This window comes from Pantherophis guttatus, chromosome 4 (genome assembly GCF_059756535.1).
Source record: "Pantherophis guttatus breed Tessera chromosome 4, ASM5975653v1, whole genome shotgun sequence".
NCBI lineage: Eukaryota > Metazoa > Chordata > Lepidosauria > Squamata > Colubridae > Pantherophis > Pantherophis guttatus.
Genome location: NC_142066.1, coordinates 134,259,537 through 134,281,577, shown reverse-complemented (window position 1 = coordinate 134,281,577; position 22,041 = coordinate 134,259,537). Strand labels below are relative to the sequence as shown.

The window sequence follows — 22,041 nt, the reverse complement described above, 5'->3', positions numbered from 1 at the left end:
ATAGTCTAGCTAAGTTTATAGAAGGAAACAGAATTACTGACAGTGTTGATATCATAGTTACTAATTTCTGGCTCCGTTCTTCTTTTCTTTTAACATTTCCGATTTTATAATATTTTATGTCATTTTGTAAGTTTCAGTATTAACGGGCATCAAGAATAGGCTTGTACTTTTTTTCTGCTTAAAATATTTATTTCCCTCTATTGTCCAGTTTCTAAGTCATCACTCATTTTTTGTTATGACCTGAAATAACCTGATAGCCAAAATAAAACTGTTCTCACAAAAAGCTGTTTATCTTTTATAGTTAATTCCAAAAACTTATAATAAAATTCAATTTTCCAAATTTATCTGGATCCTTAATCTCTTTATAACTTTCTTGGATTAAAATCTTCACCATATCTCCACTGGGAGCCAAAATGAAATTTCTTGATTTTTATTTGGAAATTTCTATGTGTGATTTAGTTTTCCTCCTTTTCTATATGGGTGATCTAAGTTTTTGTTTCCTTTTCCTCAATAAAATATATTTTATATTTGAGCCCGTGGCTATTTACTTTAATAAAGGAATGTCTATCCTTCATAGGACTGCATATTTGCCTGGCCCCCTTCTGTATTCTTGGCAATTTTACAACGTTTTTGTAAATTCTGAGCTTCCTAGAGTAGGACAAGAAATGCATATTTCTCGTTATTATTTCCCAAAGCCAAACATACAATAAGAATCTGAACAGAATTATTTAACTCAACCCATGAGACATATCAGAAAGCTGATAGAAGTATGTTGCATCTTTTCTCTTTTAGAACAAGATGCCTAGCATTACAGTAAAAAACATGCTACCTCCAAGAATTGTAATAATCTCCTTTCCCCCCCAATCTTTACAATAAATGTTCTTCTCGTTTCTTTTGCACTGAGTTATAAATTCCCTACTAAGATGCATATTACAAACTGATGTTTCATTCAAAATCACCAACCAGGTTTGAAAACCAGAAATTTCCTCTAGTTTTCTGCAAACTGAAATTATAATTTGCTTTCAGCAACAACAACTATTACAATACTGAGAATAATAGTCACTAGGTAAAAGGGAAACAAGGGATAGGCAAGCCTTCTTGTCATATTATATTAATGTTCCAATGCCATACCTAATTGACAGAGCCTTGGTGGTGCAGCAGACTAAAGCACTGTTAAGTAACACCAGCTGCCTGCAAGTTCAAATCTCACCAGGCTCAAGGTTGACTGAGCATTCCATCCTTTCGAGGTAGGTAAGGAGGTAGGACCCGGTTTGTGGGGGCAATAAGCTGACTTTGTATAAAAAAGAACACCGCTTGGGGGGGTGGGGGCGAAAGGCCTACTAAGCAGGTATATACAAAAGTAAGTAAGTAAGTAAATAAGTAAGTAAGTAAGTAAGTAAGTAAGTAAGTAAGTAAGTAAGTAAGTAAGTAAGTAAATAAATATGATTTGGATACCCAAACCAGTTGTATTACAATTAAAAAAATAGGGTCAGCCAGTCAACTATTCCAACAAATAGTTGAATTTAAGAACTTAATATTGTGCTCTATAATAAATGTGAATCCTTCTCCATTAAACTTATGCAAATCTAGTAGGTTTTGTAATTATGGTGTATAGATTTTCAAACTACAAATTACAGTGTGTGCTAAGAAATTGTTTATCTAGTGTTCACTAAGAGGAACAGTACTTTTATCATAAAGTCTAAGCTCCAAAAAAGTTTTTATTGTCACTATATAGTTAGTTAACCTATATTATAGTACTGCATAGGCATTCACAGTATACTTGAAATATTTTGGGGACCTCTGACTTAGCACACTTCATGATCCTAACCAGTCTCTTAGTCTAGAGATGACTAGAGTTAACTCCAGGTATGGGGAACTAAAATTAAAAGACCAGATATATATAGGTGGTCCTCTACTTATGACTACAATGGTTGTACATCTCAATGGTCATTTTCCTGTTCTCACTAATGCAATTATTAAACAAATGTGCTGGTTGTTAAGTGGGGCACAGGGTGCCTTCCAAGGCCTTCCCCACCTTTGAGGCACTTGATGCTCTGTTTCCTGATCCTTGGGATAAGGACCTCATCCTAATCGCTAGCTGATTATTCAGCCAGGCAAAAGAACCTAAACTGGTCAGCAGAAGTAACCACTACACAGAGGGCATTTACAGCCTGTAGGCCAAGGCCTACTTTCCATCAGCTATTCAGTGGCCTCCCAAGGATTCCACCTGCCCCTTGAGATTACCCAAATTTATTCTCTCCCAAGAGAGAATGGCTATTCAACCAGACAAGGAAGCCTAAAGCTACTCAACAGAAGCAAATGGCTGGCTTTGGATCAAAAGGTGGATGGATGGGGGATGGATGGCGGATGGATGGGGGAGTCCCTTTGGTTGGTTGTGAGGATGAACAATGGCAGTGGCACTACAGCATTCATAATTTTGAAACCATGTCTTAAATATCTTTTGGGTGGTCTGTCATAACTTTGAACAGTTGCTAAATGAGAGATTGTAAATGGAGAACTACCTCAATTGTAAATTTAATTTTACAGTTTGCATGTCCATTTTTCTAATATCCGCAGGACTAGTTTGTACAATGGTTTCCTTTGTGTAATAATCTTCTTTATGACCTATTTCCATGGTGTTTAATACTGAAAAATCAAGGCTGTACACTAAACACTTTATCTCATTTCGCACCAGATTGTTAAATCTTTTCACATTAAATCCCCATAAGAAGAGATTAAGAGATAAGCATCATTGATACTTCCCATCTAACAGGATGCAGGATTTCCTGCAGATAAGAAATGGAGGAATTTTGTATTGTTTTTACAGAAGAGGAGAGGATATTAGTCATTTTGCTTTCTCAGCAGGGAGAGATGAATTCATTAATTTACCATGGTTCTTGAGCTCGAATAATCCAACTACAATTCTGATTATTTGGGTATATTGCTGGATGCAGAGAAGAAATGGCTCCACCAACTGAATCAGCTTCTGAGATGCTTCCACAAACTTTGGAGTAATAAGAAATATGCAAATACCGGTAATTAGAGTAGCTGAACTGCAATGAAATTAAAGAGTCATAGTATAGATCTCAAAATAAGTGATTTGGCAAAGTGTAGCCAAAAGAAACTTGATTACAACATAGATAAAAATCTACTAGTATCCATCATTCTCCACTTAAAACTTCACAGAAAAAAAGTGTGTATCTAGAAAATGAGTCACAATATCAATATATAGTTGGAAAAGCACTAAAGGAATCTGTATGCTCAGCGTCAACATACACATACAAGTTTACATTTGCAGAGCTAGATTAAATGTGCCTCTTTTCTGGGATTCACATTTGGGAATATTCAACTTGTCTCAGGATGAAGCCAGATTGCTATTGTTAACTCTCTATGACAATGTAGTGACCTCACATGCCCAGTCTAGCACAATACCAATGAAGAAGAAAAATAATAGATCTCAAAAGAAACCAGCATGGCTGCATAAAGAACTCTCTAGCAAATTGAAAGACAAAAAGGACAAGTATAAAAAGTGGAAAGAGGGGCAAATAACTAAGGCAGAATATCAGCAAATAGCCCGAGCCTGTAAAAATGAAGTGAGGAAAGCTAAGATTCACAATTAACAAAGGCTTGCGATTAAAGTAAAAAATAACAAAAAAAGCTTCTTCCAACATATTAAAAACAAGAAAAAAGTCAAGGAAACAATTGGTCCATTGCTGGGAGAAAGTGGCAAGAAGGTGACAAGCAACAGGAAGAAAGCAGAACTACTTAACTCATTTTTTGCATCTGTCTTTATACAAAAGGAAAAAACAGTCCAACCTATCAAAAACAGCACCACAAAAAACAGATTAGGAACACAAGTTAAAATAGGGAAGAAAATGGTAAGTGAACACCTGTCTACCCTAGATGAGTTCAAATCACCAGGACCAGAAGGATTACACCCCAAGGTTCTGAAGAAACTGGCAGATGAAATCTCAAAACCACTGAACTATATCTTTCAAAGATCCTGGAGCACAGGGGAACTGCCAGAGGATTGAAAAAGAGCTGATGTAGTTCCCATCTTTTAAAAAGGAAAACAAAATAGATCCAGGAAATACAGACCTATCAGCATGACCTCAATACTAGGGAAGATTCTGGAAAAGATAATCAAACAACGAGTCACCGAACACCTAGAAGCAAACCAAGTAATAACGAAAAGCCAACATGGATTTGTCAAAAACAGATCATGCCAGACTAATCTTATTGCATTCTTTGACAAAGTAACAAAATTAGTGGACCAGAGGAATGCTGTCAATATAATTTATTTGGACTTTAGTAAAGCCTTTTATAAAGTAGACCATAACCCACTACTAGATAAAGTAGAAAAATGTGGGTTAGATAGCATCACCCCCAGATGGATTCGTAACTGGCTGATCAACCGCACTCAATTTGTAGTCCTCAATGGAACTGCATCTACATGGAGGGAAGTATGCTGTGGAGTACCCCAAGGCTTTGTTTTAGGTCAAGTGCTCTTCAACATCTTCATCAATGACTTGGACGAGGTGATAGATGGGGAACTCATCAAATTTGCAGATGACACCAAGCTGGTGTCATCCAAGGAATAAGCAACACTCCTGAATATAGGCTCAAGATACAGAAGGATCTTGACAGATTTGAACATTGGACGCTATCTAACAAAATGAAATTCCACAGTGAAAAAAAGCAAGGTTCTATATTTAGGGAAGAAAAACAAAATGCACAGGTACCGTATATGTGGTACCTTGTTCAATAGTAGTAACTGTGAGAGGGATCTTGGAATCCTAGTGGACAACCATTTAAATATGAGCCAGCAGTGTGCAGCAGCTGCCAAAAAAAGCCAACACAGTTCTGGGCTGCATAAACAAGATCATGTGAAGTATTAATACCATTTCATAATGCCTTGGTAAGGCCACACTTGGAATATTACATTCAGTTTTGGTCGCCACGATGTAAAAAAGATGTTAAAACTCTAGAATGAGTGCAGAGAAGAGCAACAAAGATGATTAGGGAATTGGAGGCTAAAACATATGAAGAACGGTTCCAGGAACTGGTTATGTCTAGTTTGATGATGAGAAGGACTAGAGGAGTCATGATAGTAGTGTTTCAATATCCCAGGGGTTGCCACAAAGAAGAGGGAGTCAAACTATTCTTCAAAGCACCTGAAGATAGAACAAGAAGCAATGGGTGGAAACTAATCAAGGAGAGAAGCAATTTAGAACTAAGGAGAAATTTCCTGACAGTTAGAACAATTAATAAGTGGAACAACTTGCCTACAGAAGTTGTGAATGCCCCAACTCTGGAAATTTTTAAGAAGATGTTGGATAACCATTTGTCTGAAGTGGTGTAGAGTTTCCTGCCTGGGCAGGGGATTGGACTAGAAGACCTCCAAGGTCCCTTCCAACTCTGTTATTCTATTCTATTCTAACAAGCTCTTGATAGCATTGTGTGAGAAATCTGGTTTGAATAAGCCTTGCAGTTATTTTTAAAAGCATTAAACAGAATCAGCTTCTATTTGATTCCTGCAATTCTTTCCAATGGGTATATAGGCTTCATAAATATTTTTAATTGTAAATATTTCCCAATGCAGGCTTTTAAATACATTTTACAGATATATGCAGAATATATGCAGAATTTCCCTAATACCTACTTCAACGTAATCATTTCAACATTAGTTTTAAAAACTGAAAACAATATAAATAAGTGTTTAGAGCATGAAATATAACATAGAAATTGAAGTACTATAAAATATAATTTAAAAAAAAATTGTATGGGAAGTTTCTGACTAAGCATTTGTTTCTCTTTTTTAAACTAATACATTTTGTTTCCTGGGAAATTATAGATATTAATAAAGTGTTTTCAATGAAATGTTTTGATCTGCACCAATTAAGTATCTCATTGTTTTTCTTTTTTAACATTCTTAGTTCTTTTCAGATAGTTGCTAGAGCAGGGGTGTCAACCTTGCATCATCACATTGTTGTCACGTGATGTATCATGACTTTTTCCCCTTTGCTAAAATGGGGGTGGGCATGGCCAGCGCATGATGCATCCAGCCCGCAAGGCCATGAGTTTGACACTCTTTCCCTAGAGCAATCTTTCTCAGCCCTGGAAATGCTGCAATGTGTGGATGTCCATTAATCAAATGTCCATTTGATACCATTGATTATGGTATCATGTTGCGCCAGTTAGAGGGGTTGGGGTTGGGGGGCACCATTTTACGGTGGTTCTCCTCCTATCTCTCTGACCGGTCGCAATCTGTGTTGGCAGGGGGGCAGCGGTCGACCCCGAGGAGCCTTGTTTGTGGGGTGCCGCAGGGGTCGGTCCTCTTGCCCCTCCTGTTCAACATTTATGTGAAGCCGCTGGGTGAGATCATCCGTGGCATTGGGGTGGAGTTCCATCAGTACGCTGATGACACTCAGCTGTACATGTCCACCCCAGACCACCCCAATAATGCCCTTGAAGTGATGTCCTGGTGCCTGGAGGCCGTGCGGGCCTGGATGGGGAGAAACAGGCTCTGACTCAACCCTTCCAAGACTGAGTGGCTGTGGCTTCCAGCGTCCCGATATAGCCAGCTGGTGCCATCGCTGGTTATTGAGGGGCGAGTCATTGGCCCCCACAGAGAGGGCTCGTAACTTGGGGGTCCTCCTGGATGCACTGCTGTCTTTAGAAGAGCATATGACGGCCGTGGCCGGGGGGCTTTTTATCAGGTTCGCCTGATATGCCAGTTGCGTCCCTTTCTGGATCGGGACTCCTTACGCATGGTCACTCAAGCACTTGTCACTTCCCGCCTGGACTACTGCAATGCTCTCTACATGGGGCTCCCCCTGGGGTGCACCCGGAGGCTCCAACTGGTCCAGAATGCGGCCGCACGGGGGATTATGGGAGCAATGGAGCGCTCCCATGTGACACCCCTCCTGCGCGAGCTGCACTGGCTCCCGGTGGTCTTCCAGGTGCGCTTCAAGGTGTTGGTGACTACCTTTAAAGCGCTCCATGGCTTAGGGCCTGAGTATCTATGAGACCGCCTTCTGCTGCCAATAGCCTCCCACCGACCGGTTCGCTCGCACAGAGAGGGCCTCCTCAGGGTGCCGTCGGCCAGACAATGTTGGCTGGTGACCCCCAGGGGGAGAGCCTTCTCTGTGGCGGCACCCGCCCTTTGGAATGACCTATCCCCAGAGATACATACAATCCCGGATCTCCGGACTTTTCGTTGGGCCCTTAAAACTCACTTGTTTCATCTAGCCGGGCTGGCTTGATCCCATCTTTCGGTTTTAATTCATAATTGATTTTATTGGGGTGTTTTTAAATTGTGGGCTGAAACTATTTAATATCTTTTTAAATTGTTTTAAATTTTGTATGCTATGTTTTTACCTTGGCTGTTAACCGCCCTGAGTCCTGCTGGAGAAGGGCAGTATAAAAATCAAATAAATAAATAAAACAGAATTCCCCAGCCAACTGCTATGATTACATGGGAGACTCAGGGAGCTGTTGTCAATTAGCATGGACAGACCAACATTTGTGAAAGTTCAGATGAGGGGAATGGATTGATTTCTTAGACATTAGATTTTTTTGTGTGTGTGTGTGTGTATGTGTGTGCATGCGTGCGTGCAGTGTGCACATGTGCATAAGAGTCAGTATTGATTCCTAGTGACTGCCTAGACGATGCCTTGCAGTTTTCTTGGCAAAGTTTTTCAGAAGTAGTTTCCCATTGCTGCCTTCCTAAGGCTGAGAGAGAGTGACTGGCCCAAGGTCATTCAGATGGTTTTGCATCTAGGGTGGGTCTAGAACTCACCACCTCCTGGATTCTACTCTGGTGCTTTGACCATTACACCAAACGGATTCTCATTTATATCTTTTAAAAATGTGCAATTTGCCAAATTATACTTCAACTACTTTTCTTCACAAAGTTATGTCCTATTGTATTTGAAAGTTTCAGCAAAAAAAATCACTTTTAATGGTTGTTATTGTCTTAAATTAATCCAAAACCTCAATACTTAAATGGCTTTTTGGCCAAGGATATTAGTCTAGCAGGGATTTTATATCACTGAGAAACGTGCCTTCTGTGAACCAAGCTTGAAAACCTCGGAGATGTATAGATGAGTCAGAGCGAAACCACACAAATGTGGCATTTAGGGTAAACGTGAAAGAAGAAGGTTTCTGCACACCACAGACTTTTCCAAGAAGTTGAGCTTCCCTATTTGGACCATCAAAAATCTGTAGGACAGAAGAGTCAATACAACTTTAGAATTATATAGTTTAGTTGTCCCATAAACAATTCCAACATTTTATAAGCATTTGAAATATATTATATAAATGCATTACCTGCAAATGTAAATATCCATATGTAGTACCAGCCTGCCTGTGATCTGTTTGTCGACAAATCGTCTGTTTGTACTTTTTTAAAAAAAGAAATAAAATTTATTACTATATATATAAAAAAAAAACAATGCATTTGATGCAGGACAAAATTGTTTGGCAGTTCCCCTGTTCAGTTGTCCCTTCTATTTTGACATGACTGACCATCATAGTTCCTGTTTTCTATTAGATCTTGAAGAAAAGGTATGTTGCAGGTACTATCAGTGAGGGACCTACATACATTGGGACCCAAGAGATGTGCCTTCTCTGCTGTGGTGTCCACCTTGTGGAACATCCTTTTTCTTTGAAATTAGATTTTCTCCTCTCTTTTGACTTTTTTAATACGGCTATGCTGCCAGGCCTGGGGCTTCAATGAAACTGGAGGTTTGTTTTGCTGATTCCATTGCTCAGGGATAGCAGTTTTGTTTTTAGTTATTTATTATTGTGATTTATATGTATTTATCTGTTTTATTGGGTGTTTTATTTATTGTTGCGCATTGCCCTGAGTCCCCTTTGGGAGGAGATGGATGGCTATATAAATTAAATAAATAAATAAATAAATAAATAAATAAATAAATAAATACATACATACATACATACATACATACATACATACATACATACATACATACATACATAAAGTACAGACCCATTTTTGCAAAATATGAGTAATTGCAGTTATGCCTATTAATTTTAAGAGTCAAAAATGGGAAGGAAGTAAATAATCCTGCAACTGTTCCAGAAATAAGTTACTTCTGCTCCCAAACAGCATCAGTACTGTATTATGGACTCTCAGAAGTGTGGATTTGCTTTCAGACTGATTCAGATTAGTTGAAGGGAAAAGCATGGTATGGCTTACAGCATGGTTTAGAGATGACTGTTACACTAGCCAACAGTCACTGATTCAATCAACCATATTTTAAATATTTAAGTAAAAAATGCCTTACTGCAATGTGTGAAACTACTCTTTCTGTGTTTATTAAAGGTAAAGGATGTTCAGTATCCAGTTTATGAAATTCCTTTTTCCTACCCTGATATTTACTTTTTTTAAAAATGAAAACTTTATTTCACCTAGTATGTTTCTGTCTAAATTGTTCTTTTTTTCTTGGAAAAGGTTACATTCCCTTTCCTTTCTTTTTCTTGTATTTCAGACAATTTGAAGTCCTTATTTATTATTCGGAGTCTTGCTTAAATATCACCTTGTAATATCTTTAGCAACAATGATAAAGTAAGATTTATTTTAGTGAAAATATTATTCACTAGTGTTGGTTATGAATGTAATTAGAGATTACTCAGATGTATGCATATATAATATACAATACTTAATAATAAGAGTAGATGAATTTTAAGTGAAGTTGGATCTGCACTCAGGTTCAGCAAGTAAATGTCGAGTCCCCTATGAAAATCAAAAAGAAAGCAAGTGCCATTATAAAATATTATTAACTATGCATCAATTAAAACTAAAAATCTCCAAATAACTACATTTTGTCCTGATTTACATATAATTAGAAACATTTTAAAAAAGGAATGTTTGCTTAAGAACATTGGAGTAAATCAATCATTTTTTCCCATTTTACAGATTAATAAATGGTATGCATATTTTGAGAGTGGCAGGGTTTTTTCCAGGCATGGTAGAAATTCTGAATTTGTTTTGAACAACTTCAAAATCTGTATGAAGTTATAATCAAACTAAGATGCAATGATTGAAATAACTGGTTTCCTTACAACTGTGTTTGTTCTGTCACTATTTGACACTTGCAAATGTTTATTGATAGCTGAGAAAAAAGTATTTCCTTGAAAATGCCCCTTCTCCATAGTTTAAAAAAGCCTCTTCAATCTAGCCAAGTCTTGTAAACTCACTAAGGAAGAACAGATGGAAAACATTTGTAAAAGGATACAACAAACATAAAAGAGAAGATTTTTTTCCAGTCTGCTATGAGTGTCTTTCCATTCTGCCCTAACTCTCTCTCTATTTGCCAACTCTAAGATTAGGCTTGCTTTCCTCAGTTAAAATATTGGCCCTGAGGCTGAAGACATTTCGAACAATTCCCACTGAAGGTTAGTCACTCAGAACAATCTGGATTTCATTATCAAAAAAAGTTTAACAATCAATGCAGCAATTGCAAGCAAAATTTGAAGTACAACTGGTTAAAAACTCTCTTCAAAGCTGTTAAGTGTTCAATGATAGGAAAACTATGTTTTCTACAAATGTTTTACGAAAGTTATTTGTTTGGTATAATAGATCAATGTTTCCCTATCATTTCCCCCTGAAATTCTGAGACTTAAAGTTCACACATCTTACAGTTGTGTATACAATGTTGTGTATACAATGCCCCACATGTATACTTTCTCTGTTGACTGAATAATCAGTTATCTGGAGAGTCTCACTATAACATGAAAATGTGTAGCATTTTGCAAACAGGTAGCTGTGGGTGCCTGTCTTTTTTTGCCACAATCAACTTTCTCTTACAACTAGTTATTCAGATTTAATTTTGCTATTCTAATACCTAGGTCTTTCTTTTTTATATTCTATCCCTACTAAAAAAAAAAATTAGGCAGATGCTAATTTGCTGCAATAATCATTTACTTTTTCTTGAGCTTCTATGTGGGAAGGTGCAAGATTTTTCAGATCTTGGAAATCTACTGAATATGGCATTTCTCTGAGGTATAACTTTGTAAAGAGCAAGTAGAAAGGTTTTAAGAGGAACTTGAATCAAATGATCCCTGCATTTCAGAAATCAGCAGAATATTATAGTTTTGCAAACTTTATTCTCTGCAGACTTTATTGCTGCTGAAAAAAAAAACAAGGAAATGAGAAAATAGTTGAAGCAAAACTGCTTCCAGTGAAAGTACTTCATATTTTTGACCTGTGTTTAAAGCTTCTCAAAATTGTTATTGTAGATCAGAAGGCTGAAAAATAATATGAATAAATTATTCAGAAAGCAAATTAATTTGGTTATTTTTCCAAGTGAGATTTCTTGAATGAACAAACTCAAGTTAATATGAATATTACTACTGTTCCTTTTTTTCTAAATAAATAAGAATAGCAGCAATTAACATCTTAAAAATACCATCATATATGTATATGTATATGTATATGTATATGTATATGTATAATGTATAATGTATATGTATATATGTATGTATGTATTTCTCTTTAGCCAGGTTCTTTCTACGTAAACCAATTTTTTTATGCAGCCCTAGTTCAGTGAAATACCAATCCACTAGTTTCTAGGCTTTTTTTCCAGCAGCCAGCAAGCTCCCTGCTGCCCATTGGGAGACTAAGGAGACTAAGATAGATCTATTTCGGATTTATAGGCCCTCATCAGTTAGCCACACCTTCATCCCATGTATCCTCCCTCTAAAGGTACAGTATTTGTTTTTTTTTCTTTTCGTAGGCCTTTATGTGTATTTCTCTTTAGCCAGGTTCTTCCTACGTAAACCAAGATTTTTATGCAGCTGCTGAAAATAATATGTATGTATGTATGTATGTATGTATGTATGTATGTATGTATGTATGTATATGTATTTGTTTTCTGAGGTTTTTGCGGGTGTTTGTATGTAGGTCTTTGGTTATTCAGGTTTTCTCCCGCGTAAAATTGGAAATGTCTGATTGAGGGTGAATCTTTGATTTCACTTATTCAGCTTCTGATTATGATCTCTTCCACATGGCAGCCTTTAGCAGCTTGTTTCCCACATTCATAATGATGGAAAATTTAGCTGACTTCAAAAATCTGTATTTGGATTTCCATTTTTTATAGTAATGCTGACCAGTTGCCCTCTTTTCCTTGGCTGGGTTTTTGGGGATACTTTGCATCTGCATGAGCAAATAACATATAGGGGATGCAATCATAGAGGACTAGAGTGGTATTTTTCAAATTTGGTAATTTTATGATGTGTGGACTTCAATTCCCAGAATCCACACATCTTAAAATGACTAAGTTGAAAAACACTGCGCTACTAGACTGTCAAGTCTAACCCTCTGCTTAGTGCAGATATTGCTTACTTATGTCAAGGTTTCACCAATCTACTGGCGAACTGGCAGTGTGTGGAAAACATCATCCTTTCACCATTCTTGTTGCCACTTGAGTTATAGGAGGAAACTGGCAAATTTTTGTCAGCTTCATTCCAACTCTTCTGCTCTGTCACCTCTTCCAAATACTAAGCTATGTAAGTCCAATTAGAAGAACTTAACAAGCCAAATCATTAGAGAATCCTAGGCTAGGAAACAGAAAGGTATATTTGCACTTGGAGACAGCTATGGAATTTGGGTTTTCTACATCTTATTTGTGATAGTCAGGAAAAGATTTGAGATTTGATTGCTTGTTTTGCTCTACATGATCTCTCTCTCCCCCCAAGGATCCTTTCCTCTCCCATTTTTTTTTTTCCTTCTTGCAGTCTTTCCTAATACTCTTCTGGCCTTCACCAAGCTCCTGTCCTATGTCATTTCTCAGATAAAGGTTCCCCTCACACATATGTGCTAGTTATTCCCGACTCTAGGGGGCGGTGCTCATCTCCGTTTCAAAGCCGAAGAGCCAGCTCTGTCCGAAGATGTCTCCGTGGTCATGTAGCCAGCATGACTAAATGCCAAAGGCGCATGGAACACTGTTACCTTCCCACCAAAGGTGGTCCCTATTTTTTCTCCTTGCATTTTTTTTAATTGAAAAGTTTTACAAAAAACAAAAATTTTCTTCCCCCCCATATTCCCCCCTTTCCCTCCCCTCATCCCCCCTCCCCCCAGACTTCCCAGACCAATTGTTTCATTTAACAATCTTAAACTAGATTAACCTACTTATCCTTAGACTACTAACTCCCCCCCGAAACCTTAACTCCACTATAGATAACAAAATACTTCTAATACTTAACGTTCATTCATGAGCTATTTGATATTTTCTTGTCTGATACTTATTTTGAATATAGTCAATCCATCTTCTCCATTCCGATACATATCTTTCTTGTGTATAGTCCTTCAAGTATGCTGAGATTTTCGCCATTTCTGCTAGGTTCGTTACTTTCAATATCCACTCTTCAATAGTAGGCAAAGAGTCCTTCTTCCAATATTGTGCTACCAACAGCCTAGCTGCTGATATTAGATTCAAAATCAATTTAGTCTCTGATACTGTACAGTCCATAGTTATACCCAATAGGAACAATTGAGGAGTAAATTTCAACCTTCTTTTCAGATTATTCTGCATCACCCACCAAATTGCATTTTTTTACTTGCATTTTTTATGTGCTTTCAAACTTCTACGTTGGCAGAAGCTGGGACAAGTAATGGGAACTCACCCCATTATGCAGCACTAGGGATTCGAACCGCTGAACTGCCGACCTTTCGATCGACAAGCTCAGTGTCTTAGCCACACTCTACTTGTAGGTAATTTCCATGGGATCAATTTGACAAGAAGAAAAAAACTAAAAAGATATATTTGTCAAAAACAACAGCAAAGATAGTCCCCACATTTTTCCAATCTATTAGCCCAGGATGAAATAGCCTCTGAAGAGGAGCAATTAGTAACTGGATGGAAGGCATTGGGCCCACCACAATTAATACAAGAAAGCCAATTGTAATATAAATATTATATAAATATAAATATTACAATTGGTTTTCTTGAAAATGAGGAGTTGAGGAGACAAATTACATGGCCCACTTGTGCTGCACAATTTGAAAAAGCCTACTTTGATGTAGAGCAAAAGGGGAGGGGAGAGGATTAGGATGGACTAGGAGCAGATTGAAGATTGAAGATGGCAATGTTCATTCATATCCTTCAGAATCAGTTCATAGCCCAACCTCATCAGAGCAAGCAAAATAGGGGATGGTTCTAATTCTTTAATCTTCATCAGCTGATTATATAATAAACCTAAAGCCATAAAACAGTCTTTCTAGTTTTGATTTAGAATGGTATGTGAAGCATCTATTTTACCTTAGAAAATGCAGATCAACTTAAACCAGGCTATGACTATGGTCATGAAACTCTATCTTTTTAAAATTCGCTGTGTCTTAGACAAATGGAAGTACCAACTGTTGTTTCTCATCCTAACAGCAAATGATTAAAATCATATCTCAGTATTTCAAGGCATCAGGCTGAGTTAGCATTTTAGTTATTGCTATTGCTAAACTAGTCAGCCTCCTCAGGGCTAGAAAAAGCTGGGCATCATAATTTAGAGACACAATGCAAATTTCTTAATGTTGGTACTAGGTGGAAAAAGATAATCTGCACATGCTGGAAGCCATTTGGTAAATGAACCTCTCAGTATCATAGGATGAGGCATCATAAATGCTAGTTCATTAGTTAATAATTTGCATGTGTTCTTGAGATACTGTATATCATAGTCCAGAGACAGGATATTATTATCATGTTGATTGTCATAAATGGAATAAAAAATATTTTTAATAAAATCATCACATAGCCACTGATGTAACTCAGAATTTTTAGCAATGGAAAAATGAATTTATGGGCATGTCTTTTCTGTCCTTTGAAATTTTATGTGATGGATTTTCACAATTCTCAATGTTAAACCAATAGGATGAAGTAACATTTTATTATATATTTTCTATAGAAGTACACAATTTTAGAATAGCCAAACTAGGTCAAATCTCTTGATTGCCACTTGCTGTTTAGAAAAATTGTATGATGCATGATCAACATTGAATGCAAATCAGAACTGAAGCAATTGAAGGATTTCCGATATCCTAATTTCCCAACCCCAGGGGCCAAAGATCAATGTGAGCTATGCTTGTACCAAACCTAATCCCAAAACTAAATAAAAATAGCACATTGCAGTATTAACATTACATGTTAACCTAGTCTTGCATAGCTTCTTCTCTGGTAATGTTGTACTACTAACTAGAGCATACAAAACATTTGCTAGACAAATTCCTGAATACAGCTCATCTGTCTGGAACCCGACTGCATATCGGACATTAATACAATTGAACATGTCCAGAAATATTTCACAAGAAGTGTCCTCCACTCCTCTGCTCACAACAAAATGTCTTATGCTACCAGACTTGAAATTCTAGGCTTAGAAAACGTAGAACTATGCTGCTTTTGGTATGACTTAAGCATAGCTCATAAAAATATCTGCTACAATGTCTTACCTGTCAATGACTACTTCAGCTTCAACCACAACAATACACAAGCACACAACAGATACAAACTTAAAGTGAACCACTCCAAACTCGATTGCAGAAAATACGACTTCAGCCACAGAGTGGTCAATGCCTGGAATGCACTATCTGACTCTGTGGTTTCATCCCAACCCCCCCCCCAAATTTTAACCTAAGACTGTCTACAGTTGACCTCACCCCGATCCTAAGAGGTCTGTAAGGGGCGTGCATATGTGCACCAGGGTGCCTACTGTGCCTGTCCTAATATTCCTTTTTACTTATTCTTTTCATGTATTCAAATTATATTTATACTTTTACCTGTTATCTTATATATGCTTGACAAATAAATAAATAAAATAAAAATAAAAAAATAAATTTAATGTAAGATTCTAGCTGTATATCAGTGAAGTTCAGCATAATAAGATGACCTTTATCAACACGGGAGGATCCAAGAGCAGTCATTGTTCTTACCGTAAGGTGTTTTTTTTTTTTTTTAATTTGATTTATATGCCGTCCTTCTCCGGAGACTCAGGGCGGCTTACAATGCGTTAAGCAATAGCCTTCATACTTTTGTATATTTATACAAAGTCAGCTTATTGCCCCCACAAACTGGGTCCTCATTTCACCTACCTTAGAAAGGATGGAAGGCTGAGTCAACCTTGAGCCTTGGAGAGATTCGAACCAGCAGAAATTGCAGGCAGCTGTGTTAATAACAGGGTGCACTAAACCACTATACTATCAAGGCTCTATCTGTACTATCAAGGTTGTGGGTAGTTTGGAGAGTAAATTTCACCTTATGGAGCTTGTAAAATGCCTCCACAACCTAGAAATGATAGAAATAGTAGAAATAGTATTACATTATTTTTGCCAGAGATAAATGCTTATTTTAGTGCTTACTTAATAAAAGACTTATCAAAGTTGTATGAAATGGAACCAAACATATAGGCTCCTCTAACTAATGGTTTAGTCAAGAAGCAACAGGTTTTCTAAATTCTGCATTTTCTAATTCTATATACCTTATCAAACAGCAGATTGTAAACTCAATGGCTATTAAGCTTTCTCCTTATTCAATTAATTGGACCTCTGTGAAGGCTTTCATTTTGTAGAGCTAAAAAGCCATGTTTCAGTTTACTCCCTAATCATTCTCTGAGGCAGAAACAACCTTACGATAGCCAGAGGTTGCAACCAATCCTTTGCAGCACCTGTGATCAGAAGATGTAGAGGGAGAGCATCCAGAATTTCTGAGATACTTTTTCCTTGTTTTTTGAAGAGATTTGCAAGTTTTTTATTTGTATATGTGTGCAGGTGTGTTTCATCCTTAAGATGGCAGAAATCCACAATATCAATTTCTGGCAAATGTTAGGCCAGAAATTGGCCAATAAAGTTGGCCAAATGGAAGAAAGCATTCAGGACCAGAGGGGGTCAGGGATTTGTAGTTAGCCAATTCTAAACATCTCTAATATTTCTGTTCAATAATAAAAAGGAAGATTGCTAAAATGATTCCTTGGAATTTGGTACAGTATAACCACATAAACAAAATTTTCAAAGCCGTCTATATTTCTAGCCCAGACTCTCTTGACAGTGAAATGGATGGCATAAATAAATAAATAAATAAACAAACAAACAAACAAATAAATAAATAATCAGTGTTTTCAACCTTGGCAACTTTAAGGTGTGGCTGGGGAATTCTAGGAGTTGAAATACACAATCTCAACTTTAACTTGAGAAACACTAAGATGGATGGATGGATGGATGGATGGATGGATGGATAGATAGATAGATAGGTAGATAGATAGATAGATAGATTGAAGCTGACTGTAATTGCATTTCCAGTGCTAAAGACATGCAAAGGATTCTGTGATAATCTTGGAGTGCGAACTTGGGGCAGCCTAGGTGATGATGAATCATATCCACCATAGATCTAGAAGGACATATAAAAAAACCAAAACAAAGCTAAATAGTGAATGGATAAACAAGGAATATGTAAAAGTAATGAAGAGCTCTACGGTTGTTTGTTGTAAAAGGCAATCAAAAATGTTTGAGAAGAGAACAGGATAGGCATCATTTTAAATACTTTAGTAAGATTTTGGCAGTGTAATTGGAACAAAGATTAGTACTATCAGTAGATAGCACTGGTCTACAAGGAGAAAGAAAGTTGCTTAATTTTACAGAATTGGGTCACTAATAAAGAAAAATTATGTCCTGAGAATTAATTGGTTCCAGCTTCAGGTCAAAATTGCATCAAAATAATTCAAAATTATGAGCGGGATGTGCGATTATGCTCCATAACTTTTCTGCTAAATGTGATATAGCAATGAGAATGGTGCCACACCAATCATTATAAATTTATCTTTTTATTGATATCAATAATATAACTGTTACAATATTTTCAGGATCAGACTCAATAAATAAGTTGAGAATTATAAATTCAAATAAATCACTGTTTATTTACATAAGGCATTCTATATTCACTGAATATTCACAGATAGAAGCACAGAATGGACGTATGCAGCTCCTTATATATACAATGGGTGGAGCTAGATATGGGAGTGGTGAAATATGAATACATTAAGAGGTGGAGAATAAGTTAACCCCTGATACCCTGTTCATGTACTATTTACATAATGGAGAATAAGGCATTTACTTGTGACAAATCCCCCTCTAAATGCCGATTCGATATATTACAACAATTACAATCAGATTCAGAACAATATAAGACATGTAATTTAGAAGTCAAGTATTTATGTTGCTTAGACGGCAAAGGCTTTGTTAATATGTCAGCTATTTGCTCTGATGTTTCGCAATGAACTGCTTTGATAAATCCATCTTGAGATAATTGTCTCACATCATATCTAATTTTGCATGTAAATACACAGTCTGTATGTCGTATTGGAACACATTGAGGTTGAGTGCTGATGCTATAACCAGAGCTGTCTTGACACTCTCTGTTCTTACTGTGGGGAAGTATGTATCTGTATAATCCTCGGGATATTTCTGTGCATAACCTTGTGCAACTAATCTAGCTTTGTATAGAGTATTGCCTCCCTCTAAATTTTTAATTTTATATATCCACCTAGTGCCAATGATGGTTTTGTCCTTTGGTGCAATTGTAGGTGTGAATACATTTAGCCCTCGTAAACTATCCATCTCTTTAGTCATGGCTGATTCCCATTTTTTATTTTCTTCAGGAGGAAGTTTTAACACTTCCTCATATGTGTTAGGTGTTGGTGGTTCTCCATCCATATACATTACATAATCTTTGTATTTGTTTGGCACTTGGTTTCTGCTACTTCTGATTGCTCTTTCTGGTTTAGTATCATTGTCATGTAAATACCTTGCTTCCTTTTTAGTTAATGAATCTGTTCTTATTTTGTGTTGACTGTTTGTCCATGTTTTGATTTTATTTTTATGCGTGTTGTTACTATGTTCTTCTCTATTCCTTTTTTCTTGGAGTTTAGTGCCTGGGTTGGTGTTTGGGAATATTTCATTAAGATGTATTCTAGACCAGTTGGCCTGTTCATGGAACACAGCTGTTCTGGAAACTATAAATTTGTTATTACTATCGATAAACCTGTATCCTTTTGTACCTGTCTCGTGAATCTAAGTCTTCTGGATACGTTCTCACCTTTGCGCCTTAATTGTTTAGGTATGTGTACGTCTGCAGTGACTCCAAATATATGCATGTGTGCTAGTTTTGGTTTCCTGTTATACATTGCTTCATACGGTGTCTTATCTACAATACTGGGCCAAGTTCTGTTTTGTGTGTAATTAGAATATTGTAGGGCTTCTGACCAGAATTGTTTACCTAAGCCAGCATCCTCTAATGTGCATCTAATCATGGTTTGTAATGTTGAGTTCTTTCTCTCTACCACTCCGTTCTGGAATGCGGAAAATGGGCTAGATGTGTAATGTAACATTCCTTTGTCTTTTAGCCATTGGGAGAATTCCTTAGACATGAATTCACATCCCCTATCTGTCATGATTTGTTTTATTTTAATATTGTGTTGTGTTTCTATACGTTTGTAAAACTCCTTAAATTTCTGAAAGGTTTCATCTTTATGTTTTAATGTGTAAACAAATCCATAACGACTATAATCATCCACAATGGTTAGAAAGTAACGTTTTTTATAAGTAATTGATGGTGTTAATGGACCAACTAGATCCATGTGTACCAAATCAAAAATTTTGTTAGTTGATCTCGTTGACTTTCTAGGTCTGGGACTAGTTTTGAGTTTTGTAGATTTACATACTGAGCATTCCAAATAGTTTTCACAATTTTTTATTTTAACACCTTCTGCATGTTCAGTCATCTTTTGCACTACAGGAAAACTGGCATGTCCTAATTTCCTATGTAAGACATGAGCACACTCATCGTGAATTGGTTTACCTATTTTAGGTTTTTTTTCATTGTGTGTATCTTTGTGATTATGAGTTACTTCATGTTCCTCATTGTCACTGTTACTATTGTCTCCATTATCTATTTCATTGTCATCTTCCATATTTGAATCAATGTTGTTTAACCATTTCTCCTTTGTCATTAAATAAGGTAGACCTCCTTTGATTATTACTGTGCCTATGTTTGTTCTGTTTTTCTCTAATGTTGCCTTTCCTTTTGAGAACACAATGTTAATGTCAGAATCTCTGCTTAGTTTTATTGCACTAAGTATGTTATGAGGTATCTCAGGTATTAGTAATACCCCCTCTACTTTTCCTAGGCTGGGTAAGATTACATTCCCTCTACCTATTACTTGAACCTTTTCTTGATTAGCTACTTTGATTACAAATTTATCTTCTACAAAAGAAGATAATATATTTTTATTATTTGTAGTGTGATTGGTTGCTCCAGAATCAATAAGCCAATTGTTGTTCTCTGGTTGTTGTATGTTAATGTTGTCATGTTTGTTTAGCCCATTCAGTGAGCCAGACTTTCTATCCTTTGAATTATCTCTGCCCCCTCTATGTTCTCTATAGTTGGGTGGACTTCTATACCTATGTCTATCAATGGAAGGTTGTCTGTTGTTGTACCTATTTCTATATTCTGACCTATGTCTTTCTCTTAGAATTTTAGGACAATCCCTCCTATTATGTTCTCTGGACCCACAATTGTGGCATCCAAATGGTTCATGATATCTTTCTTGAAATGCTACCTTTTTATATTGTTTGTGTTCTATGTGGTTGTTATAACGATTCCTTCTTGAATTGTCTTCAGCTATTAACTTGTTAGATAGACTTTCTATGGATAAGTATCCTAGATTGATTGTGTCTAAATGTGACATATAATTATCCCATGATGGGTCAAGTGAGTTGATGATAACACTTTTCATCGTTTGATCTGAAATTACCTCCCCCCTTAAGTGCAGTTCTGCTCTAATTTTGTTTAAAGATATTAAATGTTCACTTATGGTAACCCCTGGCTTTATCCTAGAAGAGAAGAAATCTTTAGACATTCTTGTGGTAGTGGCTACACTTTCACTGTGAAATAAATTAAACATGCATTGAATAATTTCTGAGACAGTCAGATTTTGCTTAATACTGTGATACATGGCAGGAGATACACTGGAAATTAATAAGAAGAATGCTCTATGGTGTAGGCAATCTAATTTTAGAGTCCAAGGTCTTTTTGGGGGGTTAGTAATAAAAAAGAGTAAATTTTCTTTCATAAAGACAACCTGGAGCTGCTGATACCATTCTTGCAAATTAATGCCATCTATTCTCAGCTTTGGGAAGTCATTGGGTAAATTCCCAACATTGTTGGGTCCATTACTTACAACCGGAGGTAGTCCGTGGTCTTGCAAATGATGAAAGTTGCAAAACGGCGTGGGGATGCTCGCAACGAGTTTGCATGATTCTCTCCGCATCTCATGTCTTCCGAAGTTGTCTGCGTAGTCTTGCGCATGCGCGTTGCTCATTTCGTTCCTGGAGTCATCGTGAGAGGTTCTCGCTGCTGCAGCTCCCTCGCTTTGTTCTTCTTCCGATGAATCAGTCTCCGGCTCGATCTTTGGAGTCCTGGTGATAGTGGGCGCTCGTATTCTTTCGCTGAAGGCGCTGGTCCTTGGATTAGTCTGCGGCGTGGGGCGGTATCTGCAGGGCTCTCTGGGCTCAGGCGTCGGTGCTCTCGCCGTCTGGATAGGAGCGGGTAGATTTTGAGGCGTTGGCTCGCTTGCTTGTTTTTTTGTTGATTTTTTAGTGATCTTCAGTTTCGGTCCAAATGCTGCAAAAAGCGTTTTCATTGCTGACTTTACTTGCATGTCTATTGAATCTTCTTCGTTCTCTGTGTCTGATTCTTCTGAGGTAATATATTTTTTTCTCTTTCATTTTTGCATCGAGTAAGGCTTTTCGCGCCAGATATTTTGAATCCTGCTTTCTGATTGGCTCTGCTTCGCTCATCTTAGGGGTCTGTTGAAACCAAGATGGCTGCCATTCGAAATTTTGCGCGGGATTGTTGGTTTTCTTCTTCGTTGCGTTTTTATCTGCAAGCATATTACTCACTATTTTTGAGTCTTTTTATTTTTCAGTAGCGATGTGCTTCTCTCTCGCTGCTCCGTTGTTTTTTAGTATATCTTGGAGGT

General features: G+C 37.0%; 1 protein-coding gene across 1 annotated transcript in view; it reads right to left on the bottom strand.

The window, feature by feature from the left end:
• CUBN (cubilin) overlaps positions 1-22,041 on the bottom strand; it is a 169,257-nt gene that overhangs the window by 57,538 nt on the left and 89,678 nt on the right. Inside the window, 7 exon segments of the mRNA XM_087893689.1 lie at positions 2,890-3,004; positions 8,067-8,252; positions 15,853-15,913; positions 15,915-15,951; positions 16,238-16,295; positions 16,675-16,789; positions 17,289-17,393. Of these exon segments, the coding sequence (XP_087749815.1) occupies positions 2,890-3,004; positions 8,067-8,252; positions 15,853-15,913; positions 15,915-15,951; positions 16,238-16,295; positions 16,675-16,789; positions 17,289-17,393 (677 nt within the window).